The 18671-nt window shown below is 52.3% G+C and overlaps 1 protein-coding gene across 5 annotated transcripts in view; it reads right to left on the bottom strand.

Moving 5' to 3' along the window:
• The window catches only part of KIDINS220 (kinase D interacting substrate 220), a 51843-nt gene that overhangs the window by 19442 nt on the left and 13730 nt on the right, over positions 1 to 18671 (bottom strand). For all 5 annotated transcript variants that reach the window (XM_081100578.1, XM_081100579.1, XM_081100580.1 and 2 more), the window contains exons 13-21: positions 17526 to 17705; positions 16432 to 16597; positions 14232 to 14383; positions 12851 to 13140; positions 11983 to 12123; positions 11088 to 11331; positions 10535 to 10623; positions 9381 to 9525; positions 7695 to 7857 (exon numbers count right to left, since the gene is read on the bottom strand). In XM_081100578.1, the coding sequence (XP_080956704.1) occupies positions 7695 to 7857; positions 9381 to 9525; positions 10535 to 10623; positions 11088 to 11331; positions 11983 to 12123; positions 12851 to 13140; positions 14232 to 14383; positions 16432 to 16597; positions 17526 to 17705 (1570 nt within the window). The remainder of the gene's footprint in view (positions 1 to 7694; positions 7858 to 9380; positions 9526 to 10534; positions 10624 to 11087; positions 11332 to 11982; positions 12124 to 12850; positions 13141 to 14231; positions 14384 to 16431; positions 16598 to 17525; positions 17706 to 18671) is intronic.

Genomic DNA, 18671 nt, shown 5'->3' with positions numbered 1-18671 from the left:
GACAGACGCAGGACGCCGTGGGCCAGGAAAACAGGCCGGAAGGAACGCGCAGCTCACGCGGATGGCACCTCCCGGGGACAGTGAAGGGGCAGCTAACCGGCCGCCTGGAGCCACAGGACCGGGAACGAATCCGACTGGCTCTCAGGCCTGCGCCTGCACAGGGGACCATGGGTCTTGCCTTTGCAAAGAGAAGACATAAAGAATAATGTCTGAATAAATTACACAAACTAGAACGTCAGCAGAGATTTTGTTTTAGGAAAGGCTTTGTTTTCTGTTGTAAAGGAAGTATGTACTTACTACTGCACATACTTAAAAGGCAGAGGAACAGAGGGACACAGAGGGACAAGCATCATCTCACCAATGGGCACAGTGGGTACTGACCCAGCGTGTCACCTAGCATTTAAATAGCATGATAATGCTTATTATGCAGAATTTTTACACAGTTGTTCATACAGGTAAACACTTTTGTATCAGGCAGAGGTCTTGCATGGAAAAAGCAATATTCATTAAAAAACAGCAAACACTTTTTGTCAAACTATACAGAAGCGCCATTTTCATAGGCCTCATGGTCACCGCCATCCTTGCGAAGCGCACCACCACCTGTGGAAAGAACCAGAAACTCTAGGCGGGAGCGGGCTGCCCTCCGTCCTAACGCCGGTGGCCTGCGCATCCTCTGCAGCCCGGCGCCACCCGCGGGTCCCCCGGGACCAGGGGCTCCGCTATGACCAGCCCTCCCAGCACAGACGCGCCCTTCACACCACACCTCACGGGGGACGCTGCCTTCGTGGGAGCGCTGCAGCGTACCGCCCCTCAGACGGCGGGCGCCGGTAGTGCCGGTGAAGCCGGACAGGCGTGGTTGCTCGCCATCGTGCCTGCGGGCTGGCGCGAATGCCCGCTTTCTACTCCTGCCCGATACACATTTGTAGAGTCAATAAATACACAAGAAAATATGTTGCTCCCAGTGAGCTCTAGCCTTTTAAAATAATTTTCACTTCAATGGTCCTTTCTTAGATAGAAAAAACCTTGTACTTGGGAAAGCATACGACGATCCATTTCGAGTTCATTTTTGTACATGATTTGAATTTTTAAATTTCTTCTTCCTTTTCCTCAAAGGCTCTTAAGGTATTTCTTCTTCCCTGCGTGGGTATTTACGGTCGGAAATGCCCGAGCCCTGCCTGTGCAGCCTCCCCTGAGCTGTGATCACGCGGAGGATCCACACAGCGACCCCCACGAGGCCCCGTTACGCAGGAGAATGTGAGCCGGGCCAGAGACGCCGCCCGCAGCCGGCCGCTGCGGAGGAAGCGGTGACGCTACACCTGCCGCAGGGGGAGCCGCGGGCGCCCAGCAGCTCCCGGGCGAGCAGGCCAGAGAGGAAGCAGCGAGGCTTCTGCGCGTGGGGCAGAGCTGCCTCATCCTCTCTGCTGCCCGCGCCCCGAGCCCACGAGCTGCTGCATCAAGACCCGGGGCCACAGCCCGCACTGCGCACAGGGCACACCACCGCCCTCGCCTTCGGGCGTTTCTGATTCCAGGCATGTCATGTGTTTGACGCAGGTGTTCACACACGTCTACCCAGGTTAAATAAGCCAACATGAAAGCACTGTCTAAGCTGCCACAGCAACCACTGGCGGCGCTCACCGGCTCCGCGACAGCCAGAGGCATGTGGACTGCAGCCTGGGGAACAGTCAGTGACGTCACAGGAGCCACGGCGGGGCCAGGGGGGCCCTAGACGCACGGAGGGGCCATTCTGTAAACTTATAACTGCCTAACCACCGCGCTGTGCGCCTGGAACCATATAAAACAGTACTGAGTGTCAACTGTAATCGGAAAATAAAAACACGCATGTGACAGAATAGCCTGTCACACACCAGAGGCGCAGGCGCTGAAGGGGACTGACACATGGACCCGTGTTACCAGATGGCCTGGTTTTTACCGCCTTTTTTTTTTAAACAGACGTAGAGAAGGTTCTCCTCCATCCTCGTGTGCGTATGTAACGTCCTTCATCATTTCTCTTTAATCCAGACGGACACTTTTTCGTTCACAAAATTATACAAGCTAGTGCCCCGCCCCCTAGGTGCCAGAGCGCAGACTGAGAACCAGTGAGAAACGCACGATGAGGGGCCAGGGACCGGCCGTGGGGACGCAGGCCCAGCACCCCAACCAGGAATTCACCGGAGCATCTCCATGACTTACTGGTGATTCGCCCGTGAAGCCAAACCCCCATTCATCTTTCCAGCGCCTGGATCGGACGAACTGAAAACACCGGCCACAGCAGAGCAGTTCACACCTGCCGCTCAGGGTCAGGTCTCCTGGGTGCCACGCCACCAGGCCGTGCCACGCCACCAGGCACAGATGGATGTCCCGCCCACGAGGATCGCAAGTCACACACACGCTTCAGCGTGATCCTCTCCAGAAGAGCTCTTTTATCTCGCTAACTGAATTTATTAGGACGTGTTATAACTCACATCGATTAATTTATATTCATTCTGCTTTATCTGTTAGGATTCTGCAAAAGATTTGATTTGAAAAGGTCCCCAGTGGGGAGCCACAGCCTGAGGCGGCCTCACCTCTGGCAAGTGCTCCGATGCGAACAATCGCCTCGCTGCAGGCTGCGGTGACAGGGAGACCGGCAGAGGCTGAGAGGCCAGCTTCAGAGCCCCTCCCTGAAAGCAGTGCTCACCGCACAGCCAGGCTCACACTATGCGTGAGAGACGCCCCAGCGCAAGAGGCAAGACCGTTTCCAGGGCGGCTGGGGAGGCGCTAGTAACCCCACCGGTGCTGCCAAGCGGAAGGGTGTTCGTGGTGCTGTTGCCTTTAAGAAACCTCGGAGAGTTTGACGTTGGTCAGACAGAGAAAGCAAACGTTTGCAATGCAACGCTGAGTGACAGGGTGAGAATGAGGCACGGCCCACGCTGCCCGGGAACATCTCAGGCTACAGCAAAACCCCATCACCCAGGTTCCCTTAAAGACTTAATGTCGAGTAAGTACGGGACCCAACGTGTACAATGTTTAGGGCTTAACAAGTTTAAATGTAAACACAAATTTGTAAGACCAATAAAAACTCCTTTTTCCATCTCCATCCCTTTCCCAAACGTTAACTGAAAAGGGTTTCAGAAGAAAGGGGCCCAATCGAGCTTTAAAGCGTACAGGGTCAGGTGACTGTCCACGTGCCCCAGTGCGTGTCAGTGTCCTGGAACCGTCTGAACAGGAACTCGAGTCGGAAATACTCATTAAACTCACGGTTCCCTGTCGTTCTGCTGCCAAAGGAAGAGCAAATGCATGAGGCCGTGGCCGTGGCTGGTGGAACACTGCCGCCTTGTGGATTTCGTGGATACTGCTACCGGGCCACTCAGCGCGGCTTTACATCAGCACCTCACCTTGCCCTTCATCAGCTGGCATTTTTGTTTCTTTTGTTTACTCTCATATTGTGAACAATATAAACACACTTTTGCCTGAAATTCCGAGATCACAAGCCTCTGCTGAAAAACATCAGTTTAGGGGAAATCAGCCTCTACTTGATCTCTAAGGCACATTTCATGTTTCGGTGAATCTGAATCCTTCAATAATCAGATTTATTTTTAAAATGTAAACATGCATAATAAATATTATTATAAGATATAAAATATTACAAATATTATAAGTTATAAAATATGTATTATAAGATAAACTAAATCTGCAAGGGTGATGACTTTTTACATATTAAAATATATATTTGAGAGAAACTGATTTTGCTACTTCTGCTTTCAAATAGCCTTAATTAATGTCCTTGCATTTTCCATGCTGAAGTTAGAAACACACACTTTGGAACACTGAAAACCCTTCCTCTGTTCTACATTAGCATTAGATACTAAAAATGGCGTCATGACAAGTTTAATGAGGACGTATTTTAAAAACCAATTTTACCCACAGAAAGGAAGGCAAGGGACTGAGAAGCCACCTAGGAGGGGATGGCAGGCACTCGGCACCCATAACGGCACGAAGGCTGAAGCCGGCAGATGCGCCAGCTGTTCCAGTGGAGCCGTCACAGCTGAGTGCGTCACGCTCTCCACCCAAAACCTCCTGCAGCTCCAGGACACACTCATGATTTTGCAAAGACCGGGCCATCTTTATAAAAGATAAGGTATTGATAAAACATGGAACAGGGAATAAAGTATCTGCATTATAAATACATTACAGGCAAGTGTGTTTTCGGAGTAAAGATGGAGCCAGTAATTCCACACAGACAGCCATTTAATGGTGCTGAGTGAGCACCTACAGGGAAGTCTCACCGCCTTGAGGAGACAGAACCGCCTTAACGTTCTAAACTACACACAAAAACACCGACGGCACGCGGAACAGTGTCTGGAATAACTATTTACAGTATCTCAAACCTAAATGAAAGGGAAAAATCGTCAGTACAAGGATATACTTTGTACTAAAAGGAAAGAACTTTTTCACAAATCTAAACAACTAGTGTCCACTGTTTCATGCTGTTCAAATTCATACTTTTTTTATACTTTATTGATTTTTTACAGAGAGGAAGGGAGAGGGATAGAGAATTAGAAACACCGATGAGAGAGAGAAACATCGATCAGCTGCCTCCTGCACACCTCCTACTGGGGATGTGCCCGCAACCAAGGTGCATGCCCTTGACCAGAATCGAACCCGGGACCCTTGAGTCTGCAGCCCGATGCTCTATACGCTGAGCCAAACCGGTCAGGGCTCAAATCCATACTTTAGGTTCACACGCAGAGAAACAAACACGTGCATAATCAGGCCACATTCAGGGGCTGGGGGTCAACTAACAATCGCCCGGAACACGAAGGGAACAGGAGGTGGCGGGTGAGAGCTGAGAGGTGTGAGATGCCGAGAAGCGATAACGTTAAGCTTATGAGAACTCTGCTGAGTATCAGGCAGAAATATCATGATGTGATGTCTGTTGTATAAATATCTTCAAGTATAGAAAGAGCACTACTTGAATAATTTAAAATACCCAACTCCTGGCTGGCGTTGCTCAGTGGTTGGAGCCCAGCCTGAGCACCAAAGGGTTGCAGGTTCGATTCCCAGCCCTGGTTGGTGTATGTGGGAGGCAATCGATTCTCTCTCTCTCTCTCTCTCTCTCTCTCTCTCTCTCTCTCCCCCCCTCCTCCCTCTTCCTCCTTCCCTTCCACTCTCCCTGAAAAGTCAATGGAAAAAATATCTCCAGGTGAAGATTAACAAAAAAATAAATAAATAAGTAAATAAATAAAGATACTGAATTTAATATAAAGGCATCTATAATGCCTGTTCAACAAATGGCTATTTCAATGAAATGAAAGATGGCTGCCATTCTCAGGCTCTCAAAATGCATTTGATCGTTTTTAAAATGAATACGCAGAATCAAAATAAAGGTTGGCATTATCCTTATCACAAAACTATTCTGACCAGAGCATCCTGAGTAAGACTTCTTAAGCAGTGTCAAAACAAAAATTTTAAACATTATCTTCACGAAAATTCTTAAAATTGATCTTTTCAAAACCTTTATCATTGCTTAAGATGCTTTCTAGAAAATATGAGAAATAAAGTTTTATAACTAAAATATTTCAGTGGCTGTGTAAAACACTATAATAAAAAGTCGACAGAAGATCTTAATCTACAGTTTTAATTTTACTCCCTTTCTTCTTACTAAATATATGTTAACAAAAAAACACCCCTCAAATGATCGAGACAAAAGCTTTTAGCTCAACACATAATTGCAAGGAAATTACAATAATTGTACCAATTAAAATAATCTTGAATGAACAGTATGTCATCTTAATGTTCCAATGGTTTATAGAGGGATCTACTTAATTAGCTGAAATTGCTTTTCAGTGTTATATCAAATGTCATTTGTTAAAAGTTGAACAATTTAGAAAATAATTTAACAAAGCAATTTCACCAAACACTAAGAGCCAACATTTTCTTTTTCAGCAAATAAAGCAAGCAGCTGTGTCATCAAATTGCTATAAAAGTAAATGAGGCTTTTTATGGATTAAAAAAATTTTACTACTAGCATTAAAAACACTATTTTCTGATTGTTTTTACCAAGTCAGAATTCTATAATAAAATAAATGAATATCAATTATATACTGCTGCTTTTTGTCTGCTGTAAATAAAACTTTTTATTTAAAGGACAAACAATGGCATCAAAGAACTCAACTACAGTTAACTAGAAACAGTCATTGATATTATTCTAACATATTCCAACATGATTTTTCAATATGTTGATCAAATTCTTTTCCCATAGTTTTTCATTCAAATCATCTTAAATTTAGTTCTTTTGAGTCAAGTTCTTCATGAATTCTCCAAGATTCTCACTACACTGTATTTTCTCTTCCTTAAAACATCTACAAAGCATTTGTAAGTATTTGTAGATGTATAAGACATATCTATTTCTTAAAAGAAAAAAAGGGGGGGCACCTCAAAATCACCCTGAACCCAACCCATTCACAGATGGCAGCCCCCGCAGGCTGAGGTCTGAAGGACATGAAGCAAGTGGCAGACAGAGTCTCCCCATCTCATTACACCTCCAGCATAAACATTCTACATTTACTTGAACAAAATCCCCTATAAATACTCACTCTACACTATTTTACTTGTATAATAAAAATACTCCCTCAAAACATTTCTTTGGCAAGTGTTCTATTTCACAGAATGAAAAAAGTACTATTCTCTTTAAACTATAGGTGATACATTGTCTTTTGTCCTTAAGCCATATTTTAATTAAAAATGTCATTTTTTTAAGATTTCCTTGAACATCAGGAAGTCATATAGCTTGAAGCGCTCAAATGAAAATCAGGGTGAACGCTTTCAGAGGGCAAGCAATCCTCTATCGGCAAAGAACAGCACTTCAGCCGGAAAGCTTTCCATCCCCACAGAACCGGTAGCCGGATCCCGACAACACTTCCTGACTGGCTGGCTGAACCCCAGGTGGCTGCTCCTCCAGTCCTTCCTAAAGTGAACTGTGTGCTTTCCCTCCCGTCAGAACACAGACCCCTGGGCGCTCACAGTGTAAGAACAGCGGGCGTGTGTGAGCGACCCTCCAATGGTCCAGGAGAGGGTCTCTATATAGTCCCTCCCAGGGCGTCAGGTGCTGTCTGCGTCTGTCCCTCACCCCACGCACCCCCCTCCTGGCCCCGCAACACACAGAGGCAAAAAGGACAACCACCGAAGCTCAGTGAAAACTCACCCTACACCCACATCAAGTGAAGAAAGCGACTGAATATAAGCGAACAGTAAGTTCCTTTATCATTGAATGCAAAGAATCTGCTCCAGTCAGTATTCAGTTTCTAAAACCCTTCAGATACAAAGCTGAGAAATACTTGTACCAATGATTTGGAAAATGTGACCTCCTTAATAGTCCACGAAGACACTTAGAATAAAAAATAAACTGGAAACAAATAATAATGTCTTAGGCACTGCATTTCGTAGATACAAGTACATAAAGCCACTAGGACTGTTAATTACACATTTTATCACATTAGGTTGCACTGAAAAAGGAAGCTATGAATGTCATACGATGGGAATTACACTTGTGCTAACACAGCTCCCAAAGTAAATGAATTAGTGAGAATCCTCCACTGAATTTGGAAGCGTCCATTTTATACATGTTTTGTATTCATTTTGCTTTATATGCATTAACTTTTTCCTGAAAAGTCAATTCGATGTAAAACCAAGTTAAACATAAAGAGATTCAGTACCTTTCATAGATGGTTTTCAGCGTCATCTGATCCGGAATCCCTTCCGTCTCCTCCAGGTACAGGATGAGCCAGGACGTACGGTACGGCCACTGCTCTGTGAGGTTGATCCAGCTGGCAAGGCGGTCCCAGTTAAAACTAATCTGATTGGCTCTCAGCAGCCGCCCTTTAAGGAGTGCAAGAACATTTGTGAATTAATAGACGTGTGAGGTTATGCTAAGCAAAACTTTGAGCATAGTCACAAATCATTTAATGTCCCCAAATCTTTAAAATTTGCCATTTAATTTACACAACATATTCAAACTAACTAAATGTGAATCTCTCTATATGAAAGCCTAAGCGACTGTCTGACCGTCTGACTGGTCGCTATGACGCGCACTGACCACCAGGAGGCAGACGCTCAATGCAGGAGCTGCCGAGCTGCGGTGACTTGGCAGCTACAGTGAGTTGGCAGCTGTGGTTCTCAGGTGACGCACCCGGAACCAGAGAGGAGGGAGCCCGATTCCAGGGTGTCACCCGAGAACCGCCTTCTCGCAATCTGGGACCCCTCAGGGGATGTCGGAGAGCTGGTTTCGGCCCGATCCCCGCAGGCCAGGCCAAGGGCCTCTGGTGTGTGTTTCTACAGAAATATATATATTGTAGAAGCCGTATATATGTGTGTATATACGGCTTCTACAATCCAGAGAGCTCTGCTGGAAAGCTCCTAGAATGACACCCAACTCTGTTGAACTCTAAGGTGGTTTCTGTGTGATTTCCCACGGCTGCCGCCCTGACCACACCCAGCAGCAGGTCTTTCAGAACCGTGTCAGAGAGGACAGTCTGGGCACTGCCCCCACCACAAGCAGAGCAGCTGCTGCTCCTGCGACGTCCCATCCTCCAAGCAGTGCAAGAGCCCGCTGCTGGCCTTGAGCAAACCAGCCATGCCGGCCCACTCTCGCTCCCGTGCGGGTGAGTGCGCGAGCCCCTTTCATTTCTAGGACTGAGGTGCCTCTGGGATGACCAACCAGGGTTATGATGTGTTCCCAGGACTCGCTCTTTTCCCTAACCCTGTCTACCCAGGCTTCTCTGGGAACCCCGCTCACATTCTGCACGGGGAGAGCTTACAGGTGGGCAGCTGCAATCCTCAATCTTTTAGAACTCATGCCTTGTTTCGCTGCCTCATCATTTTATCCCTGATTTTGTTGGGATTCTGAACCGCAGATATTTTTGCTTTTTCATTTTGAACATTATCCGTTTTACTTGATCGTTATCAGTTTATATCCAGTTGTTCTGGCTCAGATGAATTCTCCCTCCCCTACAACTACTATACAGACCCCCACCCAGCTCTTCCTGCCTCACCCCTCGGCCTGTCTGCCTGGCCACGCGACACTGCAGCACCGTGGCTGGGCCCCTCTTCCTTGGAAAGGGGTTCTGGTCGCTGGGCCAGGGACAGGGCCTTTGCCTTCCACTCAATTAAACCTGAGAGGAAATCAGAGGCCTCTTTAACTTGTCACATTTTGAAATAACAGTGCACACTGACGGCTGATTTTTGTTGTCAAAACTCACTTTGGTTTTACTAAACACCCTTAAAGCAAATATCACGCCTTCACAACGCAAACACCCAGGCACAGGACGCCCCTCTGCTCCCGAAACTGAGCTGCTCCGGGCACGTGCAGGCTGGTGGGCCGGGAGACAGGAGGAGACAGGTACCTGTCACGGACACAATATTGAGGAGCCTCCGCATGGTCTGCGGGCTGATGTCACTGAACCAGTCCTCCGTCACCAGCAGCTTCGTCAGGTCGAAGGACATCTGCCGCGTGATGGTCCGCTGCATCTGCCGCCGGCGGTACGTGTCCTGAGGAGCAGGCGCGAGCGTCACCCACAGGCCGGGACGGCTCCTGCGACAGCAACAAGCCTCGCCCTGCAGGCCAAGGGCGGAATCGCAGCCGCCAAGAGCCACCTGACTCCGAGGCAGGGCTCAGGCCTTGGAAACGCGGCCGGCCGCAGGCGTCCCAGGCCCTGGCGCGGAGAGGGAATGAGCTTCCTTGCCGTGCGGCCGAGCGAGCCCGGGGCCTGGGAGATCACACTCGAGCAGAACTCCGCACGGAGAAGTCAGCTGCTCACAGGAGCCCTGAGGTGACGCAGCCTAACTCCTTGCGGGGCTTTAAGGTTCAGCATGTCCCAGGGCAGATACTGGGCACGGGAGGTCACACCCTGCTCCTGACTTAGCGGCAGCAGCCACTCATCACATTAATTGGCATCCGTATTTGCACAGGGTAGAGGCATAAAATCAGAATGTCAAAATGTCACTGAAGACATTTTTAAATGCCAAAGATCCAAATTTAATGTAACAATCTTAAAACCAAGCAAAAAACCACATAAAACAGTGCCAGTCAGCGCCAGCCCACCTGGCCGTCCCCAGCGCCCTGCGGCCACGGCGGCCTGCACCGGGCCGCTTCCTGGCCTGGTGCGCTCCCTGCTCCACACGGAGAGAGGTCTGGGAGTGGGCAGAGGGTCGGGAGACCCACGGTGGGCACAGCACCCGGGGGAGGAGGAAGGCCGCCCTCCCCTCACAGCTGTGGCGGCCACGGGCACTGGGCGACACCGTCGGGCTCACTGGGTCTGGGTCTGGAGTGGCGTGTGGCCTGAGGACCGGCTGGGAGGGACAGGGGCTCCTGTGTGAGTCACTGTGGCTGTAGGGTCAGACATGCCCGCAAAGCCACGGACGCGGGAAGGAGTCCAGTGAGAAAATGCATTGGCCGAGCTTGGTGCACTGTTTACAAAAGATGGTTTAGTGCCATCAGCTCAGCTTTATTTGAGTAACAGCAACACAAACACAGGGCTCAAAAGAGACGGCGTCTTACCCGTCTATTGAGGGCTGTCTTGCTGCCAAACTTTGTCATATCTCCAAGGCTGATCTGTGAGACTCTTCTGTCGGCGTCGTCCTGTGTCCCTTAGAGAATTTACCGAGAGCACCGTCAGCACAGCCTTCTGCTGCGGGACAGCTCAAGGGAAGAAGCCCGCCTGCAGCCTTCAAGGTGAAGGTGAGCCACACACACAGGCCTGCGCCCACGCACCCACCACCCTGCCAGGTGAAGGCGAGCCACACACACAGGCCTGTGCCCACGCACCCACCACCCTGCCAGGTGAAGGTGAGCCACACACACAGGCCTGCGCCCACGCACCCACCACCCTGCCAGGTGAAGGTGAGCCACACACACAGGCCTGCGCCCACGCACCCACCGCCCTGCCAGGTGAAGGTGAGCCACACACACAGGCCTGCACCCACTGCCCTGCCAGGTGAAGGTGAGCCACACTCACAGGACTGCACCCACGCACCCACACGCCCACCGCCCTGCCAGGTGAAGGCGAGCCACACACACAGGCCTGCGCCCACGCTCAGGGGCTGGCCGGTACCTGCGGCGTCCGGGCAGGGGATGTCCCCGTTGGTGGTGGAGGCCACGAGGTACTTCTTGGCGCTGCTCAGCCCGCGGCTGTTGAGGAACACGGGCAGGTGCACGATGTTGCGCATGTAGTCGTGGCCGTTGATGTTGGAGTCGCGCAGCACGCTGTTGAGGTTCTGGTTGATGGCCTTGATGATGATGTGCGGGTCGCTCGCGAAGATGGCGATGAACGGCCCTTTGGAGAACAGCACGCGGACCTGCGGGCGGGACGTGCGTTCGCGGTGCAGCTTTCAACCGCCCGGTGTCTCCGAAACCCCCTCCCAGACCCGTGCAGCCTTTGGTGACTGGGCATTTCTTAAAACTGTTTTTCATCCATTATTATTCTATCTGAACACGGCTGCCACTGAAGCCTCCACCTGGTTCGGCACCATCTGACACTGCACCAGGTGACGGTGACGGCCTCGGGAGAAAGCAAGTCCTCCCGTCCCATGTGGGGCGCTGGCGGTCGACAGGAGGGGGGGGCCAGCCCGCGGGAGAGGCCCGCGGGAACATGCGAGCGGCACGGCACGCTGGTCTCTGCCGTCACACGCTGCTGCTCAGCACACACCTCACGGAGAGGCACGCGTGTGCGGCTTTAACAAAACACGGCGACCCGTGCGCCCTGCTGCTCTCAGCCGCACCAGACGGTCCGCAGACACTGGGCCATGCGGGACCACGAGCCTCCCCTCACTTCCTCTCGCTCCGCCAGCACGTGCACGCTCTCTGCACCTGTCTACGAACGTTCACTCTCGCTACGTCTCTACATGAAGATGGTTACTTCTACGAAAGAAAAGTGCAATCCCAATGCCCCGCGAGCTGTGCCCGCAGCCGCCCCCCAGCGTGACAAGCCCCGCGGGCGGCGGGCACACCGTGTCCAGCATCTGCAGCACTTTGTCCTGCTCGCAGGCGTCCAGCCCGTCGATGATGACCACCAGCCGCGTCTGGTTCTGCGTGAAGCTGTCGATGGTCTTGGCCATCCTGGCCATCAGCTCCACCTCGCACTTGAGAACCTGCGCGCGAGAGAGAGACAGACGCACTGAGGGCGGCGCATTCTGAGCCTCACAGAAGCCACCGACGAGGACACTCCCGGCCTTCCTGCCGCCACGGTCCCGCCCGACCCCAAGGGGGGCTCCACGAGGGACAGCGGCTTCACACCGACAGCAGTCCCCCCACAAGGAGGGACACCCGTCATGGCCTTCGAAAAGTTACTCAATTGGGCTGAGCAGCTTCTTTCCCAGAACCCCTTCTCTGAAGGTCACCAGGCTGAGACCTGAATGGAAATTAAGTGACCCAACCCTGCGGCTCCTGACGGGACGTGGCCGTCAGTTCAAGGACGTTGTCCTCAGTCCCTCTGCTCTGCCGGGCCCAGGCCCCGAGGGCCCACGCCACTAGGCAGGAATCACACCGTGAAGGACCCCTTTCGTTAGCTCCTTTGCGTCTCTTATAAAAGTCTATTTTATAAAAAGATGCTCCTGTTCTAACTTTTCCCACTCAATGTGCATTTCCACAGGAGAAACCTGGGCTGAAACTGAAGCCACCACGGCGCTCTGAGAGCGAGCCCGCGGCAGGGCCCCGGGCGCCCCGCAAGCACCGTCCTCTAGCCCCACGGCAGGGCACCGGGCGCCCCGCAAGCACTGTCCTCCAGCCCCGCGGCAGGGCACCGGGCGCCCCGCAAGCACCGTCCTCCAGGCCCGCGGCAGGGCCCCAGGCGCCACGAGCAAGCGAGCGCGCGCGCACCTTCATGAAGCCTTCGCTCTTCAGCTTGTGCAGCCTGGAGGCCGCGCTGTGCAGGCGCTTCCGCTGGGAGTTGAGGAGCGAGTCGAGCACCTGCCACCAGGTGCGGCAGTTGAGCACCAGGGCCAGCCCCACGACCGCCGCAATGGCGATGAGGACGGCGTTCACGGTCAGGTGCTTCGGGTCCACCCGGAAGACGGCCAGGAGCGTGACGCCCGCAACCACGCAGCCCAGCACGAACAGGAAGATGACGAAGGACGGGAGGCAGCACGTCTTCTTCCACTTCCTCTTCCCTGCAGGACGACGGTCTCACTGACACTCATGCCAAGATGCAGAGCATCCCCCGCAGCATGGGAGGCCGAGGCCGACCCGATGTCCCCTCGTCGCATCGCGTGCTGGACACACACACACACACACATACACAGCATACACACACAGCACACACACACAGCACGCACACACAGCACACACACAGCACGCACACACAGCACACACACACAGCACAGCACACACACACACAGCACAGCACACACACACCACACACACACCACACACACACACACAGCACGCACACACACAGCACGCACACACACACAGCACACACACAGCACACACAAGACACAGCGCACACACACAGCACACACAGCACACACAAGACACAGCACACACACACAGCACACACACACACAGCACGCACACACACACAGCACACACACAGCACACACAAGACACAGCGCACACACACAGCACACACAGCACACACAAGACACAGCACACACACACAGCACACACACACAGCGCACACACACAGCACACACACACACAGCACACACACACACCACACACACACACAGCACACACACACACACAGCACACACACACACAGCGCACACACACAGCACACACACACAGCACACACACACACAGCACACACAAGACACAGCACACACACACACACAGCACACACACAGCACACACACACACAGCACAGCACACACACACACCACACACACACACAGCACACACACACACACAGCACACACACACACCACACACACACACACACCACACACACACACAGCACACACACACAGCACACACACACACAGCACACACACACAGCGCACACACACAGCACACACACACACAGCACAGCACACACACAGCACACACACACAGCGCACACACACACAGCACACACACACACAGCACACACACACACACACAGCACACGCACACACAGCACACACACACACACAGCACACACACACAGCACACGCACACACGTACACACACAGCACACACACAGCACACACGTACACACACAGCACACACACACTCACATACACATACACACACAGCACCAGCAGGGAGCAGGCCCTACCTTGCGAGTCCTCCGTCTTGAACACTCGGAAGAGCCTGGTGGCCAAGAAGCCAAACTCGCGCTCGCAGGCGTCCGAGAGGGTGGCGATCATCTCGGCCATGGACGTCTCCCCGCCGACGCTGGACAGGCGGTTGTAATCCGTGAACAGGAACCTGCGGGAGGAAACGGCCTCAGCTCTCCCAGAAGCCCCTGCGCATCGCCTGTGTCAGGCCCCTGCCTGTCTATGGCTCTTTCAGAAGACCGTTTTGAAAGTGAAGGAGGGAAAAGAACTCGAAGTCAGGCACCTTCTGCCTCGAACATCCTGCGCACGTCTCTGCGGAAAGACCATGAACAAGCCGCACGCAGCCAAGGGGCAGAGCAGCTCCGACTGAAGGCGGAGGGGAGAGGCCGTGAGGGCCCAGCAGGCCACCCGCGGCAGGTCTCACGAGGCGATGAGAAGGCGGCACCGCATGAGGGTGCAGAGCGGCACTTCGGGAAGGTTCCTAAGCACCAACTGGGCGATTAGAACCAGAGGACACGACCTAGTCACTGAGCATTTAATGCCATTTAAAAACTCAGGCTCTAGCCCTAGCTGGTTTGGCTCAGTGGATAGAGCACTGGTCTGTGGACTGAAGGGTCCCAGGTTCGATTCCAGTCAAGGGCACATGCCCAGGTTGCGGGCTCGATTCCCAGTGGGGGGGGTGCAGGAGGCAGCCAATCAATGATTCTCTCTCATCATTGATGTTTCTATCTCCTCTCTCCCTCTGTATCTGAAATCAATAAAAATATATATTAAAATAAATAAAAATAAATAAAAACTCAGGCTCTAGACCAGGGGTTCTCAACCTGTGGGTCGCGACCTCTTTGGTAATCGAGCGACCCTTTCACAGGGGTCGCCTAAGACCATCCTGCATATCAGATATTTACATGACGATTCATAACCGTAGCAACATTACAGTTATGAAGTAGCAACGGAAATAATGTTATGGTTGGGTCACGACATGAGGAACTGTATTTAAAGGGCCAGAAGGTTGAGAACCACTGCTCTAGACTGTTTCATTTATAGCTTAAACCTCGACCAGAGACTTAAAAATAAGTCATAATCGCTTCTTGGCCTTTTGGCTAAGATCAAGTGTAGTATCTGTTCTTATCTGTATCTGTTCTTATCAGTTTAAAAATAAGTCATAGAATATTCTATTCGAGTTGCTCTTTGAAGTAACGGAATTGCTCACATTTGAATTCCTGGGTGGGCAGGATGTCCGCACGATTCCCCTCCCTCCCTGAGCGAGCTCTCCCCCGTCAGCAGACAAGCCCGGCTTTCACGCCGTCTGCGGCCCCACTGCCCGCACTGCACTCTGCTCTCCACTGAGGCTGTGTGAAGTGACCTCTCTTTTTAAAGTGATACCATCTTGTTAGTTTAAAATGTGTCCTTTCCTGTAAAAATATTTCCCCAATTACTTTATTCTACTCTGTAAGTTTTCTTTTCAACTTTTTATGTTTAAATCCTCGTCTTAACAATGACTCTCTTTCCTGCAGGCTGATGTCTTCCTTCTTCTCACGTGACAGCTGCCAGTTCGTGTGGTGTGGTCTCTGCTTTCACTGACAACTGCACGTTCTACCTCAGTCACTGCGACTTCTCCCTTTCAGTGCATGTGGAATTCTCGTGCTCATTTCCACTGCTTCCCCCGCAGCCCCGCCCCGTGCCTGTGCCCCCTCGCACCTGTGCCCCCTCGCGCCTGTGCCCCCTCGCGCCTGTGCCCCCTCACGCCTGTTCTCACCCTCCTGCATGTCTCCCCAGACGTTTCCCACGTGACATTACTGATAATGTCAGGCAGGCAGGTAGCACGTGCCCACAGGTGGGGACGGGCAGCGGAGCACAGCGAGCTGCCCAGTCACAGCCAGCACAGGAGGTGCCAGGACCCAGCCCAGGGCCATGCTCTGTCCACAAGTGTCGCACGGACTGCAGTAGGTGTCACAGGGGAGGTGGCAGGCACATAGATAAAATCTGCAAATCCAAGTGAAACGGATTCTTCATGGGCAGGTTCTCTGACCTCTGATGTGTGGGAGGAGATGGACACGGAGTGCTTCCCAGTGCCCTTGACCAGGCGGCTGTTGGTTTTACTTCTCCTGTAAAAGCTTCTGAAGTGGGCACTGGCAATGGCGCATTACAAACTGGATTGGGCCTCGTCGTGTTAAGTCACTGTCGCAGGGACCGACTCACCTCACGGGCAAAGCCTTCGTGGTCTGCTCGGGCAGCTCGGGCGGGTTCACAAACATCAGCTTGAGCAGCAGCTCCAAGTACCCGATGTGCCTGGCCAGCCTGGTGCTCAGCACCCAGGCCCAGTTCCAGCTCTCTCCTTCCCTCCGGCCACCAAAGTAAATGACGGCTGAAACACAGAGTTAAATAATGGCCACACCCCCAGGGTCAGGCAGCCCCTCCTCCCAGCAGCCAGACAGCAAGGACGATGGCAGGCCCACGCAGCTCTTCCTGGTCCTGCCACTTTCTGCCACCCCTCCCCCACCCCCATCCCCCCGCTCCTCCATGCATGAGCCTCCGCCACACACAGGAGGCATGAGCAGGGAACGTTAACAGCTGAAACATGACGTAAGCAAGACGATGCCTTCCACAGAAGCATGGCTCGCTCAGATCCCAGAGCAAATAATGTGGGGTTTGTCACTGTTTCCTTTCTTATAACTGCAGACACCCCAAGGACAGGGATTTTATATTTTTTTTCTTTGCTTTTATATAAAAATTACAACCATGATCAAAACGCTCAAGAACATGCCAGCGATACTATGAAGACTTATTTTCAAAACAAGATTTAAATACAAAGCGCTAACATACACACACGTGGGTGAGCGCAGTAACTAGGGTTCTGCTTCACTGCTGACAGGCAGGCTCTCATTTTCAAAGCTGCTCCTGCCAGGCTGTGGGCATGCTCCTCTAGGCCAGCGGTTCTCAACCTGTGGGCCGCGACCCCTTTGGCGGTCAAATGACCCTTTCACAGGGGTCGCCTCAGACCATCCTGCATATCAGATATTTACATGACGATTCGTAACAGTAGCAACATGACAGCTATGAAGTAGCAACGAAAATAATTTTATGGTTGGGTCACAACATGAGGAGCTGTATTTAAAGGGCCAGAAGGTTAGAACCACTGGGCTAGGCCAATCTACAAAGCAGCAAAAAGACCCACTTTCTAAGTGATTTATGAAATTCACATCAAGGTCTTGGGAGAGGGGTGCAGGCGAGGTTTTAGGTACGAGAGTCTTGACGTCTCCACGTCGCTGCCAACAGCAGCAGCGAGGACTTACTGAAGAATATGTACAGGAGCGCCAGGCAGCTCAGCGACACGGCCACTCCGAGGGTCAGGTCGACCGTGAAGGCGACCAGCAGGCCCAGGCCCCCGCAGAGCAGCAGCGTCAGGAACACGACCAGCCAGGAGAACTGGAAGAGGGGCTCGGTCTGCTGCCCCGCGAAGGTCTTCATTTCATCTGGGGAGGGGGCAGAAAGCGTATTCCTGCTTCAACAACCAACTCCTAACGTCACATCCATAGATACAAAAACCTGAGCGACCAGTGAGGCAGAACAACTGGTCGCTATGACGCGCACTGACCACCAGGGGGCAGATGCTCAGTGCAAGAGCTGCCCCCGGCCCACAGGCCCCAATTGCCGATGGAGCCTGCAGGCCAACCCTCTGGTCCCTCCCTCTGCCAGGCCCCCGGGGGTGGGTGGCAGCAGATGCAGCCCCTTTCCCAGGGGGGCCGATGGCCAGCTCCCTCCTCAGGGCCGGCAGCCAACTTCCCAGTCCCTCCCCCTAATCAGCCCATCACCTGCCCGCCGAGCTGGTGGTCGGCCCCTACCACCGGCCAGCAGGCCCCAATCGCCCAGTCGGGGCTAGGCCCCAGGCTGGGACAGGGAACCGGCAGTGGGTGGCGGTGGAAATGGGCGGAGGAGGGGGAGAGGCAGGGAACCTGATCGGCCCTGATTGCCGGCCTGCCTAGGGACCCCACCCATGCACGAATTTCATGCACCGGGCCTCTAGTTGAATATAAACATTATGGGGCACTTACTAAGGCCCTCAATAAAATGTTGCTACTTAGCCACTTAACCAATGTTCTCTTTGGATCAACATAAAGTCCCACTCCCAGGCTCCAGCCGGCACCCCGCTTCCTGTGGAGGTGCACCAAGCCCTGTCGGGCACTTCCTCCGTCAAGGTGGTGTTGATGGTTTTTTGTGGTTTGTATTATACAAGCAACAAGGTGTTGCCGTAGGTGAACGGAAAACCACTCATACTTCGCTACATGTCTTCACTAGTGACGCCTCCATTCACTCCTCTCTGAAACTGCTCCTCACCCCTCCTTCCAATCACATCTGAGAAGCGCCGTTCTCAAAGGTGTGTTGAGCCCAAATGAGCTTAAATAACTCATTCTTTCTACCAAACTCCACATGTACCCCCA

This window comes from Myotis nattereri, assembly GCF_964212035.1.
Source record: "Myotis nattereri genome assembly, chromosome: 10".
Classification (NCBI taxonomy): domain Eukaryota; kingdom Metazoa; phylum Chordata; class Mammalia; order Chiroptera; family Vespertilionidae; genus Myotis; species Myotis nattereri.
This window is presented reverse-complemented; position numbering and strand designations above follow the sequence as displayed.